At 45.2% G+C, this 19623-nt stretch overlaps 1 protein-coding gene across 1 annotated transcript in view; it reads right to left on the bottom strand.

Annotated features, from left to right (window-relative positions):
* Positions 1 to 7879: 7879 nt before the first annotated feature.
* Positions 7880 to 19623, bottom strand: part of LOC144486476 (uncharacterized) — a 129752-nt gene continuing 118008 nt past the window's right edge. The window contains exons 5-6 of the mRNA XM_078204519.1: positions 8813 to 8952; positions 7880 to 7883 (exon numbers count right to left, since the gene is read on the bottom strand). Of these exons, the coding sequence (XP_078060645.1) occupies positions 7880 to 7883; positions 8813 to 8952 (144 nt within the window). The remainder of the gene's footprint in view (positions 7884 to 8812; positions 8953 to 19623) is intronic.

Below are 19623 nucleotides of genomic sequence, written 5' to 3'. Positions count from 1 at the left end.
GGGGGTAGAGAGGGGGGGAGCAAGAGGGGGGGAGAGAGGGGGGGAGAGAGAGTGGGAGAGAGAGGGGGCGTGAGAGAGGGGGGAGAGAGAGAGGGGGGGAGAGAAGGGGGGAGAGGGGGGAGTGAGAGAGGGGGGAGGAGGAAAAAAACTGCACCAAACTGTAGTGATAATGTTGGGAAAAGCATTTGCCAGGAAATCGGAGAAGTGGGGGAGAGAGTGGGGGGGTGGGGGGGGGGGGGGGGGGGGGATTGGGAGAGAGAGAGAGTGGCGGAGGGTGGGGGGAGAGAGAGTGGGGGAAGGAGAGTAGGGGGAGAGAGAGAGGGAGAGAGATGGGGGAAAACAGAGACGGGAGAGAGAGTGGAGTGTGTGTTAAAGGAACACCTGTGATTATGGGTGACTTTAATCTGTATATAGATTGGGAGAGTCAAATTAGTCACAGTACAGTAGAGGAGGAATTTCTGGAGTGTGTACGGGATGGCTTCTGGAGCAACACATTGAGGAACCAACAAGGGAACAGGCCATTGTGCACTGGGTGTTGTACAATGGGAATGGATTAGTTGGCAATCTCATTGTGAGAGAACCCTTGGGGATGAGTGAGCATAATATGGTAGCATTCGTTGTCAAGGTGGATAATGGTGTCGTTGATTCTGAGTAAGAGTTTTAACAACACCTGGTTAAAGTCCAACGGGTTTTTTTGGTAGCAAATACCATAAGCTTTCGGAGCACTGCTCCTTCGTCAGACGGAGTGGATATCTGCTCTCAAACAGGGCACAGAGACACAAAATCAAGTTACAGAATACTGATTAGAATGCGAATCTTTACAGCCAACAGGTCTTAAAGATACAGACAATGTGAGTGGAGGGAGCATTAGGCACAAGTTAAAGAGGTGTGTATTGTCTCCAGACAGGACAGTAAGAAGTTTAACAACACCAGGTTTAAGTCCAACAGGTTTATTTGGTAGCAAAAGCCACACAAGCTTTCGGAGCGCTGCTCCTTCGTCAGATGGAGTGGGAATTCTGTTCACAAACAGGGCATATAAAGACACAAACTCAATTTACATGAATAATGGTTGGAATGCGAATACTTACAACTAATCAAGTCTTTAAGATACAAACAATGTGAGTGGAGAGAGCATCAAGACAGGCTAAAAAGATGTGTATTGTCTCCAGACAAGACAGCCAGTGAAACTCGGCAGGTCCACGCAACTGTGGGAGTTACAAATATTGTGACATGAACCCAATATCCCGGTTGAGGCCGTCCTCGTGTGTGCGGAACTTGGCTATCAGTTTCTGCTCAGCGACTCTGCGCCGTCGTGTGTGGTGAAGGCCGCCTTGGAGAACGCTTACCCGAATATCAGAGGCCGAATGCCCATGACCGCTGAAGTGCTCCCCAACAGGAAGAGAACAGTCTTGCCTGGTGATTGTCGAGCGGTGTTCATTCATCCGTTGTCGCAGCGTCTGCATAGTTTCCCCAATGTACCATGCCTCGGGACATCCTTTCCTGCAGCTTATCAGGTAGACAACGTTGGCTGAGTTGCAAGAGTAGGTACCGTGTACCTGGTGGATGGTGTTCTCACGTGAAATGATGGCATCCGTGTCGATGATCCGGCACGTCTTGCAAAGATTGCTGTGGCAGGGTTGTGTGGTGTCGTGGTCACTGTTCTCCTGAAGGCTGGGTAGTTTGCTGCGGACAATGGTCTGTTTGAGGTTGTGCGGTTGTTTGAAGGCAAGAAGTGGGGGTGTGGGGATGGCCTTGGCGAGATGTTCGTCTTCATCAATGACATGTTGAAGGCTCCGGAGGAGATGCCGTAGCTTCTCCGCTCCGGGGAAGTACTGGACGACGAAGGGTACTCTGTCCACCGTGTCTTAGAAGACAAACACGGGACACAGTAGACAGAGTACCCTTCCAGGAGTCTCCTGTAGTGAGGCGACCAGAACTGAGCACAGTACTCCAAGTGGGGTCTGACGAGGGTCTTATACAGCTGCATATTATGAGGGCATCATTATCCCCGGACTCCTAAACTCAATCCCTCGATTGATAAAGGCCAGCACACCATACGCCTTCTTAACCACCTCCTCCACCTGCGGGGCCGATTTTAGAGTCTTATGGACCTGGACCCCAAGGTCCTTCTGATCCTCTACCGTACTAAGAGTCTTTCCCTTTATATTGTACTCCTTCATCCCATTTGACCTGCCAAAATGGACCACTATGCATTTATCTGGGTTGAAGTCCATCTGCCACTTCTCCGCCCAGTCTTGCATCCTATCTATGTCCCTCTGTAACCTCTGACATCCCTCCAGACTATCCACAACCCCACCAACCTTCGTGTCGTCGGCAAACGTACCAACCCATCCCTCCACTTCCTCATCCAGGTCATTTATGAAAATGACAAACAGCAAGGGTCCCAGAACAGATCCCTGGGGCACACCTCTGGTGACTGACCTCCATTTAGAAAAAGACCCATCTATACCCACTCTCTGCCTCCTTTGGGCAAGCCAGTTCTGGATCCACAGGGCAGCAGCCCCTTGGATCCCATGCCCTCTCACTTTTTCGAGAAGCCTTGCATGGGGGACCTTATCGAACGACTTGCTAAAATCCATATAAACCACATCTACCGCTTTCCCTTCGTCAATGTGTTTAGTCACATTTTCGAAGAACTCCACCAGGCTCGTAAGGCACAATCTGCCTTTGACAAAGCCATGCTGAGTATTCTTGAGCATACTAAACCTCTCTAAATGCTCATAAATTGTGCCCCTCAAGCTCTTCTCCATCAGCTTACTAACCACTGAGGTTAGACTCACCAGTCGGTAATTTCCTGGGCTATCCCTATTCCCCTTCTTGAAAATAGGAACCACATCCGCAATCCTCCAATCCTCCAGCACCTCTCCCGTCTCCATCGACGACGCAAAGATCATCACCAGAGGCTCTGCAATCTCTTCCCTCGCATCCCACAGTAACCTGGGGTACATCCCAGCCGGACCCAGCGACTTATCTATCTTGATGCCATTCAAAGATTCCAGCACAACCTCTTTGTTAAAGTCCACATACTCAATCCTTTCAGTCCACCGCACGCCTGCAGTACATCCACCCAGGTCCTTCTCCTCTGTGAAAACCGAGGCAAAAATACTCATTGAGCACCTCTGCCATTTCTACTGGTTCCGTACAGACTTTCCCGCCTTCACCTTTTATAGGCCCTATTCCGTCACGTCTCATCCTTTTACTCTTCACATATTTATAGAACGCCTTAGGGTTTTCGTGTAAGGGAGCTGGAGCTGAGGCTCGATGAACTCAGTTTAGTTAGGGAAAATGAGAGAGTCATAGATAAAAGTTATAGTCAGGTAGTGACACCAGGGTCTCGGAAGGAAGACACGTGGGTCACAGTTAGGAGGGGTAATAGTCAGAAGGGTGATGTGCCAGAAAGTACCCCAGTGGCAGTCTCCCATAAAAGAAAGGGATGGGCAACAGATGGGAGAAGGGAAGGGAGTGAGCAGTCTGTGGAGGGATCCCCTGTGGTTGTCCCCCTCCAAAATAGGTATATTGTTTTGGATTCTGTGGAGGGGGATGACCCTCCAGGGGTAAGCCACGAGGACCAGATCGCCTCCACGGAGACAGGCTCAGGGGTGCGGAAGGGAAAGAAGGGGTTTAGGAGAGCGATAGTGGTGGGGGACGCAATGGTTAGAGGCACGGACAGGCGGTTCTGTGGGAGCGAATGAGAATCCAGGATGGTAGTCTGCCTCCCTGGTGCCGGGGTACTGGATGTCTCCGAGAGGGTAGGAAGCATATTAAAAAAGGAAAGTAGTCAAACGGACGTAATTTTACACATTGGTGAAAATGATGTAGGTAGGAAGAGCAGGGGGGTCATACGAGAGAGAAATTCATGGAGATGGGTGCTAGGCTAAATAGTAAGGCCTCCAGGGTAGCAATCTCTGGACTGCTCCCGGTGACTAGTGCAAGTGAGGCTCGGAACAGGGAGATTCTACAGCTGAACACATGGCTAAAGGACTGGTGCAAGAGGGAGGGTTTTAAATTCATAGATAACTGGAAGTCTTCAAGTCAGGATGGCAACTGTACAGAAAGGATGGGTTACACCTTAATTGGAAGGGAGCAAATATCCTGGCTGTGAGTTTTGCTGGAGTGTTTCGGCAGGATTTAAACTAGTGTGGCAGGGGGGTGGGGAACAAAACAGTAGGTCAGTAAATACTGAGGCTTGGGTTGAGCTGGGGGCCAGGGCAAGGCTAGCTAAGAAGAAGAGCATTCTGGAGGAGGATGACCTGACTGGGCCTGGAGGTCTGGAGTGCATCTGCTTCAATGCGAGGAGTGTAACGGGTAAAACAGACGAACTTAGGGCCTTAATGCTTACGCGGAATTTGGATGTGGTTGCGGTGACGGAGACTTGGTTAAAAGAAGGACAGGACTGGCAGCTGAATATTCCGGGGTATAAGTGTTTTAGGCGAGACAGAGGAGAGGCTCAAAAAGGTGGGGGAGTAGCGATATTAGTTAAGGAGCATATTACCGCGGTGCAGAGGGTAGACAACTTAGAGGGGTCATGTACTGAGTCGCTGTGGGTGGAACTCAGAAACAGGAAGGGTGCAGTCACTATGCTGGGGGTGTACTACAGACCACCCAACAGCCCACGGGAAGTGGAGGAAAGGATATGTCAGGAGATTCTGGATAGGTGCAGAAAACATAGGGTTGTTGTAGTGGGGGACTTTAATTTCCCTGGCACAGACTGGAAAGTGCTTAGAGCTGGGGGTCCGGACGGGGAGGAATTTGTAAAATGCATACTGGAAGGTTCTTTGGAACAGTATGTAGATAGCCCGACTAGAGAGGGGGCTATACTGGACCTAGTTCTGGGAAATGAGCCCGGTCAGGTCGTCAACGCCTCGGTAGGGGAACATGTGGCAAATAGTGACCACAACTCTGTTAACTTTAGGATAGTAATGGACAAGGATGAGTGCTGTCCTACGGGCAGGGTGCTAAATTGGGGGAAGGCTAACTATCGCCGGGTTAGGCAGGAATTGGTGGATGTTGATTGGGAGAGGATGTTCGAGGGTAAGTCCACGTCTGGCATTTGGGAGTCTTTTAAGGAACAGTTGATAAGGCTGCAGGATAGGCATGTGCCTGTAAAAAGGAAAGATAGGAAAGGTAGGATTCGAGAGCCGTGGATAACCAGGGAAATTGAGGATCTGATTAAAATGAAAAGGGAGGCGTACGTTAAGTCCAGGCAACTGAAAACAGATGGAGCTCTGGAGGAATACAGAGAGAGTAGGAAAGAACTCAAACGGGGAGTTAGAAGGGCAAAAAGAGGTCACGAGATGTTCTTGGCAGGCAGGATTAAGGAGAATCCTCAGGCATTCTATTCATACGTTAGGAACAAAAGAGTTGTCAGGGAGAAAATCGGACCTCTCAGGGACAAAGGAGGGGAATTATGCTTAGAACCCAAGGGAATAGGGGAGATCCTAAATGAATACTTTGCATCAGTATTCACGAAGGAGAGGGACGTGTTAACCGGGAGTGTCTCGGAGGGAGGTGTTGACCCGTTCGAGAAAATCTCCATTACAAGGGAGGAAGTGTTAGGTTTTTTAGGGAACATTAAAACTGACAAAACCACAGGGCCTGATGGCATCTATCCTAGACTGCACAGGGAGACGAGAGATGAAATTGCTGGGCCTCTGACGGAAATCTTTGTTGCTTCTTTGGACACAGGTGAGGTCCCTGAGGATTGGAGGACAGCGAATGTCCCGTTATTTAAGAAGGGTAGCAGGGATAACCCAGGAAATTATAGGCCGGTGAGCTTGACGTCCGTGGTAGGGAAGTTGTTGGAGAGGATTCTTAGAGACAGGATGTATGTGCATTTAGAACGGAACAATCTCATTAGTGACAGACAGCATGGTTTTGTAAGAGGGAGGTCGTGCCTTACAAATTTGGTGGAGTTTTTTGAGGAAGTGACAAAAACGGTTGATGAAGGAAGGGCCGTGGATGTCGTCTATATGGATTTCAGTCAGGCACTTGACAAAGTCCCACATGGCAGGTTGGTTAAGAAGGTTAAGGCTCATGGGATACAAGGAGAAGTGGCTAGATGGGTGGAGAACTGGCTTGGCCATAGGAGACAGAGGGTAGCGGTCGAAGGGTCTTTTTCCGGCTGGAGGTCTGTGACCAGTGGTGTTCCGCAGGGCTCTGTACTGGGACCACTGCTATTTGTGATATATATAAATGATTTGGAAGAAGGTGTAACTGGTGTAATCAGCAAGTTTGTGGATGACACGAAGATGGCTGGACTTGCGGATAGCAATGAGCATTGTCGGGCAATACAGCAGGATATAGATAGGCTGGAAAATTGGGCGGAGAAATGGCAGATGGAATTTCATCCAGATAAATGCGAAGTGATGCATTTTGGAAGAAACAATGTAAGGAGGAGTTATACAATAAATGGCAGAGTCATCAAGAGTATAGAAACACAGAGGGACCTCGGTGTGCAAGTCCACAAATCCTTGAAGGTGGCAGCACAGGTGGAGAAGGTGGTGAAGAAGGCATATGGTATGCTTGCCTTTATAGGACGGGGTATAGAGTATAAAAGCTGGAGTCTGATGATGCAGCTGTATAGAACGCTGGTTAGGCCACATTTGGAGTACTGCGTCCAGTTCTGGTCGCCGCACTAACAGAAGGACGTGGAGGCGTTAGAGAGAGTGCAGAGAAGGTTTACCAGGATGTTGCCTGGTATGGAGGGTCTTAGTTATGAGGAGAGATTGGGTAAACTGGGCTTGTTCTCCCTGGAAAGATGGAGAATGAGGGGAGATCTAATAGAGGTGTACAAGATTACGAAGGGGATAGATAGGGTGAACGGTGGGAAGCTTTTTCCCAGATCAGAAGTGACGATCATGAGGGGTCATGGGCTCAAGGTGAGAGGGGCGAAGTATAACTCAGATATTAGAGGGACGTCTTTTACACAGAGGGTGGTGGGGGCCTGGAATGTGCTGCCAAGTAGGGTGGTGGAGGCAGGCACGCTGACATCGTTTAAGACTTACCTGGATAGTCACATGAGCAGCCTGGGAATGGAGGGATACAAATGATTGGTCGAGTTGGACCAAGGAGCGGCACAGGCTTGGAGGGCCGAAGGGCCTGTTTCCTGTGCTGTACTGTTCTTTGTTCTTTCCTTAATCTTACCTGCCAAGGCCTTCTCGTGACCCCTTCTGGCTCTCCTAATTTCCTTCTTTAGTCCCTTCCTATAAGCCGTATAGTCATCTCGATCCCTATCTTCGCCAATCTCTCTGAACCTTTTGTACGCTGGATTGATTTGTTCCAGGGTCTGCTGCAGACCCTGAGAGATATAAAACCCCTGCCGTCGCCAACCTTGTCAGCAAACCAGCAGAACGATCATGGTGCTGAGCTCCTGGCTGAGGCTGAGCTCCAACGGCAACACAAGGGGGGACTGGAGGCCAGAATACAGATACTGGAGGACCACAACAACCAACTGGAGTCACAGTCGTGCCGACTGCGAAAACTCCCGGAAGAGCCATTAACAGAATCGAAGCTGAATGGAGTTCCTTCGGTTTCTCCAACTGCTCCCTGTCAGCTTGCTGGAAATGGTCAAACCTGTAACGTGGACTTCAGCTCGCAGACAGATGATTCACTGATTCCGCCCCAGGACATGAGTACAGACCTTACGGATATCATGGAACAAATCAATCGCTCTTTCCCCGTTTGCAGCCCAAGTTTTACGACAAGGCAACAGGTGATGATGTAACAATATGTCCCATACAGCAGACACTTGCACTGAGACCACTACTTCCTGTCTGAGCAGCAGCAGTTGTGAATAATCATGAAACTGAATGGGACCTTCAGAGAATATCAGTTCCACCAATCGGTCTGATTGAAGGAGTTACCTGTGGAGACCCAACAAGTAGTTTTGACGATTGTCTATTCCTCTTTGCTTCTCTTACTGTGCAGTTGTAAAATAATGAAGTATAAAATGTTGGACTCTGAAACTTATGCTACTCTGTATAAATGTGCAACATTTGGGGAGGGGGACTTTTTAAAATCTCTTGGAAAACAAAGCCTTACGGGTGTGTCTGAATGCTGGCTGTGTGCAGAAGAAGGTTGTTTATTTTAAAGTTCAGCAGGAACCTCCCCCCCCAGGGGATGGTCGGTCCCACCCCCTCCCCTCCCACCCCCCGCCCTCCCCAGGGGATGGTTGGCCCCACCCCCTCCCCTCCCACCCCCCCCCCCACTCCCCCCCACACTGGATGAGACATCACACCCCCTCCCCTCCCCTCCCACCGCCTCCCCCCAGGGGATGATCGGTCACACCCCCTCTCCTCTCCCCCTCCCGCCCCGGCCAGAGGGTGACCTGGGTCAGAGAGCCGTTGCAGTCTCTGACCCCGCTCTCCGGAGGCTGCAGCGGCGACTTCAGACTTTTATTTTGCAGGTCGGTAACAGCGCGGACGCGGATCGGGCCAGAAGACGGTAAAGTGGGATTTGGGGGTAGAGTTGGGCGCGCGGTTCATTGAGCCGATTTAAATGCATGCAAATGCATTTAAATCGTCGGGCCGCCCGATTCGGGCGCACGCCGGACCCGCGCCTGAATCGGGTGTCGGTAAAGGCGCGATCTGCTCGGAATCGGGTGCGGATCGCGGTTTGGCCCGATGCCCAACTTTACCGTGATTGTTTGGTAAAATCAGGCCTTCTCTCTCTCTCTCTCTCTCTGTGTCCCTCTGTGTCTCTGTCTCTCTCTGTGTCTCTGTCTCTGTGATGAGGTGTCGTTTAAGTGTGGAGGTGAGTGATTATTTGAGGAATTTTGCTGGATATTTCTTACCTCCAGATGGAATTCCGACCCTGCGTAACAATCCCAGTGAACTTGATCTGCTGCCCTGCATCAATCTGCAGCCACTGTTCTGTATCCTCTGTCCCAGAGCACCAAGCTCCATCATAGAAATCACCCTCTCTCAAACCAGCCTGAAATACAGAGGCAGACACTCAGTGCGCAGACAGAGACTCAGAATGCAGACAGACGTACAGACAGACAGACAGACTGCAGACAAACAGACACTCAGTGCGCAGACAGAGACTCAGAATGCAGACAGACGTACAGACAGACGGCAGACAGACAGACAGACTGCAGACAAACAGACACTCAGTGCGCAGACAGAGACTCAGTGCGCAGACAGGGACTCAGACGGCAGACAGACATACAGACAGATGGCAGACAGGCAGACAAAGACTGCGGACAGACAGACACTCAGACATAAGAACTAGGAGCAGGAGTCGGCCATCTGGCCCCTCGAGCCTGCTCCGCCATTCAATAAGATCATGGCTGATCTTTTTGTGGACTCAGCTCCACTTCCCGGCTCACCATAACCCTTAATTCCTTTACTGTTCAAAACTTTATCTATCTTTGCTTGAAAAACATTCAATGAGGTAGCTTCAACTGCTTCACTGGGCAGGGAATTCCACAGATTCACAACCCTTTGTGTGAAGAAGTTCCTCCTCAACTCAGTCCTAAATCTGCTCCCCCTTATTTTGAGGCTATGCCCCCTAGTTCTAGAACATGGAACATAAACAGTACAGCACAGTACAGGCCCTACGGCCCTCGATGTTGTGCCGAGCTTTGTCCGAAACCAAGATCAAGCTATCCCACTCCCTATCATCCTGGTGTGCTCCATGTGCCTATCCAATAACCGCTTGAAAGTTCCTAAAGTGCCTGACTCCACTATCACTGCAGGCAGTCCATTCCACACCCCAATCACTCTCTGCGTAAAGAACCTACCTCGGACATCCCTCCGATATCTCCCACCATGAACCTTATAGTTATGCCCCCTAGTAACAGCTCCATCCACCCGAGGAAATAGTCTCTGAACGTCCACTCTATCTATTCCCCTCATCATCTTATAAACCTCTATTAAGTCGCCTCTCATCCTCCTCCGCTCTAAAGAGAAAAGCCCTAGCTCCCTCAACCTTTCCTCATAAGACCTACCCTCCAAACCAGACAGCATCCTGGTAAAACTCCTCTGCACTCTTTCCAATGCTTCCACATCCTTCTTATAGTGAGGTGACCAGAACTGCACACAATATTCCAAATGTGGTCTCACCAAGGTCCTGTACAGTTGCAGCATAACCCCACGGCTCTTAAACTCAAACCCCCTGTTAATAAACGCTAACACACTATAGGCCTTCTTCACAGCTCTATCCACTTGAGTGGCAACCTTCAGAGATCTGTGGATATGAACCCCAAGATCTCTCTGTTCCTCCACATTCCTCAGAACCCTGCCGTTGACCCTGTAATCCACATTCAAATTTGTCCTCCCAAAATGAATCACCTCACACTTATCAGGGTTAAACTCCATCTGCCATTTTTCGGCCCAGCTCTGCATCCTATCTATGTCTCTTTGCAGCCTACAACAGCCCTCCACCTCATCCACTACTCCACCAATCTTGGTGTCATCAGCAAATTTACTGATCCACCCTTCAGCCCCCTCCTCCAAGTCATTGATAAAAATCACAAATAGCAGAGGACCCAGCACTGATCCCTGTGGTACACTGCTGGGAACTGGTCTCCAGTCTGAAAATTTTCCATCCACCACCACCCTCTGTCTTCTATGAGATATAGTAAGAGTTTTAACAACACCAGGTTAAAGTCCAACAGGTTTATTTGGTAGCAAATGGTATTTGCTACCAAATAAACCTGTTGGACTTTAACCTGGTGTTGTTAAAACTCTTACTGTGTTTACCCCAGTCCAACGCCGGCATCTCCACATCATGGCTTCTATGAGATAGCCAGTTATTTATCCAATCAGCCAAATTTCCCTCTATCCCACACCTCCTTACTTTCTTCATGAGCCGACCATGGGGAACCTTATCAAACGCCTTACTAAAATCCATGTGTACAACATCAACTGCTCTACCTTCATCTACACACTTAGTTACCTCCTCAAAGAATTCAATCAAATTTGTGAGGCAAGACCTACCCTTCACGAATCCGTGCTGACTATCCCGGATTAAGCTGCATCTTTCCAAATGGTCATAAATCCTATCCCTCAGGACCTTTTCCATTAACTTACCGACCACCAAAGTAAGACTAACTGGCCTATAATTACCAGGGTCATTCTTATTTCCTTTCTCGAATAGAGGAACAACATTCGCCACTCTCCAGTCCTCTGGCACAATCCCCGTGGAAAGTGAGGACCCAAAGATCAAAGCCAAAGGCTCTGCAATCTCATTCCTTGCCTCCCAAAGAATCCTAGGATATATCCCATCTGGCCCAGGGGACCAATCGACCCTCAGGTTTTTCAAAATTGCTAATACACCTTCCCTCAGAACATCTACCTCCTCCAGCCTATCAGCCTGTGACACCCTCTCATCCTCAAAAACATGGCCCCTCTCCTTGGTGAACACTGAAGAAAAGTATTCATTCATCACCTCGCCTATCTCTACTGACTCCATACACAAGTTCCCACTACAGTCCTTGACCGGCCCTAACCTCACCCTGGTCATTCTTTTATTCCTCACATAAAAGTAAAAAGCCTTGGGGTTTTCCTTGGTCCGACCCACCAAGGACTTCTCATGCCCCCCCCCCCGCCCCCCCCCCCAGCTCTCCTAAGCCCTTTTTGTGGCTCATTCCTTGCTACCTTGTAACCCTCAAGCGACCCAACTGAACCTTGTTTCCTCATCCTTACGTACGCTTCCTTTTTCCTCTTGACAAGACATTCAACCTCTTTTGTGAACCATGATTCCCTCACTCGGCCATTTCCTCCCTGCCTGACAGGGACATACCTATCAAGGACACACAGTACTTGTTCCTTGAACAAGCTCCACTTTTCATTAGTGCCTTTCCCTGACAGTTTCTGTTCCCATCTTATGCTCCCTAATTCTTGCCTAATCGCATCATAATTACCCCTTCCCCAATTGTAAACCTTGTCCTGCCGTATGGCCCTATCCCTCTCCACTGCAATAACAAAAGACACCGAATTGTGGTCACTATCTCCAAAGTGCTCTCCCACAACCAAATCTAACACTTGGCCCGGTTCATTTCCCAGTACCAAATCCAATGTGGCCCCACCTCTTGTCGGCCTATCCACATATTGTGTCAGGAAACCCTCCTGCACACACTGCACAAAAGCTGCCCCATCTGAACTATTCGACCTATAAAGGTTCCAATCAATATTTGGAAAGTTAAAGTCCCCCATGACAACTACCCTGTGACCTCCACACCGATCCATAATCTGCTTTGCAATTTCTTCCTCCACATCTCTATTACTATTTGGGGGCCTATAGTAAACTCCTAACAACGTGACCGCTCCTTTCCTATTTCTAACTTCAGCCCATATTACCTCAGTGTGCAGATCCCCCTCGAAGTGCCTTTCCGCAGCCGTTAAACTATCCTTGATTAACAATGCTACTCCTCCACCTCTTTTACCAGCTTCCCTACACTTACTGAAACATCTATACCCCGGAACGTCCAACAACCATTCCTGTCCTTGTTCTACCCACGTCTCCGTAATGGCCACAACATCGTAGTCCCAAGTACCAATCCACGCTCCAAGTTCACCTCCCTTATTCTAGATGCTCCTTGCATTGAAGTAGACACACTTCAACCCACCTTCCTGTCTGCCGGTACACTCCTGCGACCTTGATTCCCTCCTCAGTACCTCACTACACTCAACACTGGCTTCTGGACTACAACTCCTTTTCCCACTCCCCTGAAAAATTAGTTTAAACCCCCCTGAAGAGCCGTAGCAAATTTCCCTCCTAGGATATTGGTGCCCCTCTGGTTCAGGTGCACCCCGTCCTGTTTGTACAGGTCCCACCTTCCCCAGAATGTGTTCCAATTATCCACGTATCTGAAACCCTCCCTCCTACACCATCCCTGCAACCACATGTTTAACTGCACTCTCTCCCTGTTCCTCAACTCGCTATCACGTGGCACCGGCAACGTACCAGAGATGACCACATGTTTTGTCTTGGCTCTCAGCTTCCAGCCCAGCTCCAGAAATTCCTGCTTTAAATCCCCGTCCCTTCTCTTACCTATGTCGTTGGTAGCAATGTGTACCACGACTTGTGACTGTTCCCCCTCCCCCTTAAGAATCTGGAAAACACGGTCCGAGACGTCACGGACCTTGGCATCCGGTAGGCAACATACCATCCGTGAGTCTCTTTTGCTGCCACAGAACCTCCTATCTATCCCTCTAACTAACGAGTCCCCAATAACTATTGCTCTCCTGCTCTCCCCTCTTCCCTTCTGAGACACAGGGACGGACCCAGCGCTGGAGATCCGGTCACTGTAGCTTACCACTGGTAGGTGATCCCCCTCAACAGTATCCAACCCATAGAACCATAGAAAATTACAGCACAGAAACAGGCCTTTTGGCCCTTCTTGTCTGTGCCGAACCATTTTATGCCTCGTCCCACTGACCTGCACTTGGACCATATCCCTCCACACCCCTCTCATCCATGAACCTGTCCAAGTTTTTCTTAAATGTTAAAAGTGAGCCCGCATTCACCACTTCATCCGGCAGCTCATTCCACACTCCCACCACTCTCTCTGTGAAGAAGCCCCCCCTAATATTCCCTTTAAACTTTTCCCCCTTCACCCTTAACCCATGTCCTCTAGTTTTTTTCTCCCCAAGCTTCAGTGGAAAAAGCCTGCTTGCATTCACTCTATCTATACCCATCAAAATCTTATACACCTCTATCAAATCTCCCCTCAATCTTCTACGCTCCAGGAAATAAAATTCCAACCTATTCAACCTTTCTCTGTAACTCAGTTTCTCAAGTCCCGGCAACATCCTTGTAAACCTTCTCTGCACGCTTTCAACCTTATTAATATCCTTCCTGGAATTAGGTGACCAAAACTGCACACAATACTCTAAATTCGGCCTCACCAATGTCTTATACAACCTCACCATAACGTTCCAAAGCGGAATACTTGTTGCTAAGGGGAACAACCACAGGGGATCCCTGCACTGACTGCTTCCTCCCAGCCCCTCTCACCGTCACCCATCTATCTTCATTCTTCGGAGTAACTGTATCCCGAAAGCTTCTGTCTATGGCCATCTCTGCATCCCGAATGATCCTGAGTTCATCCAGTTCCAGCTCCAGATCCCTAACACGGTCTTCAAGGAGCTGGAATTGGGTGCACTTCCTGCAGGTGTACTCAGCTGGGACACTGGTGTCCCTCACCTCAAACATCCCACAGGAGGAACATTGCACTGCCTGCACTGACATCCCTGCTACTTCCCTTCCTGAGAAACGAAAGAGAGAAAAAAAAAAGCTTATTTGCTCTCACTCCGAGTCTGTTTTTTTAGGTTAGAGGAGGGGGGAGGGTGGGAGACTCTAAAGTGAGACTAAATCCAAACAACTGAGATTAAACCCAAATAACTGAGATTAAACCCAAACAACTGATATTAAACCCAAACAAACTGAGATTAAACCCAAACAAACTGATATTAAACCCAAACAAACTGAGATTAAACCCAAACAAACTGATATTAAACCCAAACAAACTGATATTAAACCCAAACAAACTGAGATTAAACCCAAACAAAATGATATTAAACCCAAACAAACTGATATTAAACCCAAACAAACTGATATTAAACCCAAACAAAATGATATTAAACCCAAACAAACTGATATTAAACCCAAACAAACTGATATTAAACCCAAACAAACTGATATTAAACCCAAACAAACTGATATTAAACCCAAACAAAATGATATTAAACCCAAACAAACTGATATTAAACCCAAACAAACTGAGATTAAACCCAAACAAACTGATATTAAACCCAAATAACTGAGATTAAACCCAAACAAACTGATATTAAACCCAAATAACTGAGATTAAACCCAAACAACTGATATTAAACCCAAACAACTGAGATTAAACCCAAATAATTGATATTAAACCCAAACAAACTGAGATTAAACCCAAACAAACTGATATTAAACCCAAACAAACTGAGATTAAACCCAAACAAACTGATATTAAACCCAAATAACTGATATTAAACCCAAACAAACTGAGATTAAACCCAAACAAACTGATATTAAACCCAAACAAACTGATATTAAACCCAAATAACTGAGATTAAACCCAAACAAACTGATATTAAACCCAAACAAACTGAGATTAAACCCAAACAAACTGATATTAAACCCAAACAAACTGATATTAAACCCAAACAAACTGAGATTAAACCCAAACAAACTGATATTAAACCCAAACAAACTGATATTAAACCCAAACAAACTGATATTAAACCCAAACAAACTGATATTAAACCCAAACAAACTGATATTAAACCCAAACAAACTGATATTAAACCCAAACAAACTGAGATTAAACCCAAACAAACTGATATTAAACCCAAACAACTGAGATTAAACCCAAATAAACTGATATTAAACCCAAACAAACTGATATTAAACCCAAACAACTGATATTAAACCCAAACAAACTGATATTAAACCCAAACAAAATGATATTAAACCCAAACAAACTGATATTAAACCCAAACAAACTGATATTAAACCCAAACAAACTGATATTAAACCCAAACAAACTGATATTAAACCCAAACAAAATGGTAGGCTTCTGCAGAAAATGCAGATGTATGGGATTGGGGGTGATCTAGGAAATTGGATCAGGAATTGGCTAGCGGATAGGAAACAGAGGGTGGTGGTTGATAGTAAATATTCATCATGGAGTGCGGTTACAAGTGGTGTACCTCAGGGATCTGTTTTGGGGCCACTGCTGTTTGTAATATTTATTAATGATCTGGATGAGGGTATAGTTGGGTGGATTAGCAAATTTGCTGATGACACCAAAGTCGGTGGTGTGGTAGACAGTGAGGAAGGGTGTCGTAGTTTGCAGGAAGACTTAGACAGGTTGCAAAGTTGGGCCGAGAGGTGGCGGATGGAGTTTAATGCGGAGAAGTGTGAGGTAATTCACTTTGGTAGGAATAACAGATGTGTTGAGTATAGGGCTAACGGGAGGACTTTGAATAGTGTGGAGGAGCAGAGGGATCTAGGTGTATGTGTGCATAGATCCCTGAAAGTTGGGAATCAAGTAGATAAGGTTGTTAAGAAGGCATATGGTGTCTTGGCGTTTATTGGTAGGGGGATTGAATTTAGGAGTCGTAGCGTTATGTTGCAACTGTACACAACTCTGGTGCGGCCGCACTTGGAGTACTGTGTGCAGTTCTGGTCCCCACATTACAGGAAGGATGTGGAGGCTTTGGAGAGGGTGCAGAGGAGGTTTACCAGGATGTTGCCTGGTATGGAGGGGAGATCCTATGAGGAGAGGCTGAGGGATTTGGGATTGTTTTCGCTGGAAAGGCGGCGGCTAAGAGGGGATCTTATTGAAACATATAAGATGATTAGAGGTTTAGATAGGGTGGATAGTGATAGCCTTTTTCCTCTGATGGAGAAATCCAGCACGAGGGGGCATGGCTTTAAATTGAGGGGGGGTAGTTATAGAACGGATGTCAGGGGTAGGTTCTTTACCCAGAGGGTGGTGAGGGATTGGAATGCCCTGCCAGCATCAGTTGTAAATGCGCCTAGTTTGGGGGCGTTTAAGAGATCCGTAGATAGGTTCATGGACGAAAAGAAATTGGTTTAGGTTGGAGGGTCACAGTTTTTTTTTTAACTGGTCGGTGCAACATCGTGGGCCGAAGGGCCTGTTCTGCGCTGTAATGTTCTATGTTCTATGTTCTAAACAGCTGAGATTAAACCCAAATAAACTGATATTAAACCCAAACAAACTGATATTAAACACAAACAACTGAGATTAAACCCAAATAACTGAGATTAAACCCAAACAAACTGATATTAAACCCAAACAAACTGATATTAAACCCAAACAAACTGAGATTAAACCCAAACAAACTGAGATTAAACCCAAACAAACTGATATTAAACCCAAACAAACTGATATTAAACCCAAACAAACTGATATTAAACCCAAACAAACTGATATTAAACCCAAACAAACTGATATTAAACCCAAACAAACTGATATTAAACCCAAACAAACTGATATTAAACCCAAACAACTGAGATTAAACCCAAACAAACTGATATTAAACCCAAACAAACTGATATTAAACCCAAACAAACTGATATTAAACCCAAACAACTGAGATTAAACCCAAACAAACTGATATTAAACCCAAACAACTGAGATTAAACCCAAACAAACTGATATTAAACCCAAACAACTGAGATTAAACCCAAACAAACTGATATTAAACCCAAACAACTGAGATTAAACCCAAACAAACTGATATTAAACCCAAACAACTGAGATTAAACCCAAACAAACTGATATTAAACCCAAACAACTGAGATTAAACCCAAACAAACTGATATTAAACCCAAACAACTGAGATTAAACCCAAACAAACTGAGATTAAACCCAAACAACTGAGATTAAACCCAAACAAACTGATATTAAACCCAAACAAACTGATATTAAACCCAAACAACTGAGATTAAACCCAAACAAACTGATATGAAAACCCAAACAAACTGATATTAAACCCAAACAACTGAGATTAAACCCAAACAAACTGAGATTAAACCCAAACAAACTGAGATTAAACCCAAACAAACTGAGATTAAACCCAAACAAACTGATATTAAACCCAAACAACTGAGATTAAACCCAAACAAACTGATATGAAAACCCAAACAAACTGATATTAAACCCAAACAACTGAGATTAAACCCAAACAAACTGATATTAAACCCAAACAAACTGATATTAAACCCAAACAAACTGAGATTAAACCCAAACAAACTGAGATTAAACCCAAACAAACTGATATTAAACCCAAACAAACTGATATTAAACCCAAACAAACTGATATTAAACCCAAACAAACTGATATTAAACCCAAACAAACTGATATTAAACCCAAACAACTGAGATTAAACCCAAACAAACTGATATTAAACCCAAACAACTGAGATTAAACCCAAACAAACTGATATTAAACCCAAACAACTGAGATTAAACCCAAACAAACTGATATTAAACCCAAACAACTGAGATTAAACCCAAACAAACTGATATTCAACCCAAACAAACTGATATTAAACCCAAACAAACTGATATTAAACCCAAACAACTGAGATTAAACCCAAACAAACTGATATTAAACCCAAACAAACTGATATTAAACCCAAACAAACTGAGATTAAACCCAAACAAACTGAGATTAAACCCAAACAAACTGATATTAAACCCAAACAAACTGATATTAAACCCAAACAAACTGATATTAAACCCAAACAAACTGATATTAAACCCAAACAAACTGAGATTAAACCCAAACAAACTGATATTAAACTCAAACAAACTGATATTAAACCCAAACAACTGAGATTAAACCCAAACAAACTGATATTAAACCCAAACAAACTGATATTAAACCCAAACAAACTGAGATTAAACCCAAACAAACTGAGATTAAACCCAAACAAACTGATATTAAACCCAAACAAACTGATATTAAACCCAAACAAACTGATATTAAACCCAAACAAACTGATATTAAACCCAAACAAACTGATATTAAACCCAAACAAACTGATATTAAACCCAAACAAACTGATATTAAACCCAAACAAACTGAGATTAAACCCAAACAAACTGAGATTAAACCCAAACAAACTGAGATTAAACCCAAACAAACTGATATTAAACCCAAACAAACTGATATTAAACCCAAACAAACTGATATTAAACCCAAACAAACTGAGATTAAACCCAAACAAACTGATATTAAACCCAAACAAACTGAGATTAAACCCAAACAAACTGATATTAAACCCAAACAAACTGATATTAAACCCAAACAAACTGATATTAAACCCAAACAAACTGATATTAAACCCAAACAACTGATATTAAACCCAAACAAACTGATATTAAACCCAAACAACTGAGATTAAACCCAAACAACTGAGATTAAACCCAAATAAACTGATATTAAACCCAAACAAACTGATATTAAACCCAAACAAACTGATATTAAACCCAAACAAACTGAGATTAAACCCAAACAAACTGATATTAAACCCAAACAACTGATATTAAACCCAAACAAACTGATATTAAACCCAAACAAACTGATATTAAACCCAAACAACTGAGATTAAACCCAAACAAACTGATATTAAACCCAAACAAACTGATATTAAACCCAAATAACTGAGATTAAACCCAAACAAACTGATATTAAACCCAAATAACTGAGATTAAACGCAAACAACTGATATTAAACCCAAACAACTGAGATTAAACCCAAATAATTGATATTAAACCCAAACAAACTGAGATTAAACCCAAACAAACTGATATTAAACCCAAACAAACTGAGATTAAACCCAAACAAACTGATATTAAACCCAAATAACTGATATTAAACCCAAACAAACTGAGATTAAACCCAAACAAACTGATATTAAACCCAAACAAACTGATATTAAACCCAAATAACTGAGATTAAACCCAAACAAACTGATATTAAACCCAAACAACTGAGATTAAACCCAAACAAACTGATATTAAACCCAAACAACTGAGATTAAACCCAAACAAACTGATATTAAACCCAAACAACT

This window comes from Mustelus asterias, unplaced genomic scaffold (assembly GCF_964213995.1).
Source record: "Mustelus asterias unplaced genomic scaffold, sMusAst1.hap1.1 HAP1_SCAFFOLD_360, whole genome shotgun sequence".
Classification (NCBI taxonomy): Eukaryota; Metazoa; Chordata; class Chondrichthyes; order Carcharhiniformes; family Triakidae; genus Mustelus; species Mustelus asterias.
This window is presented reverse-complemented; position numbering and strand designations above follow the sequence as displayed.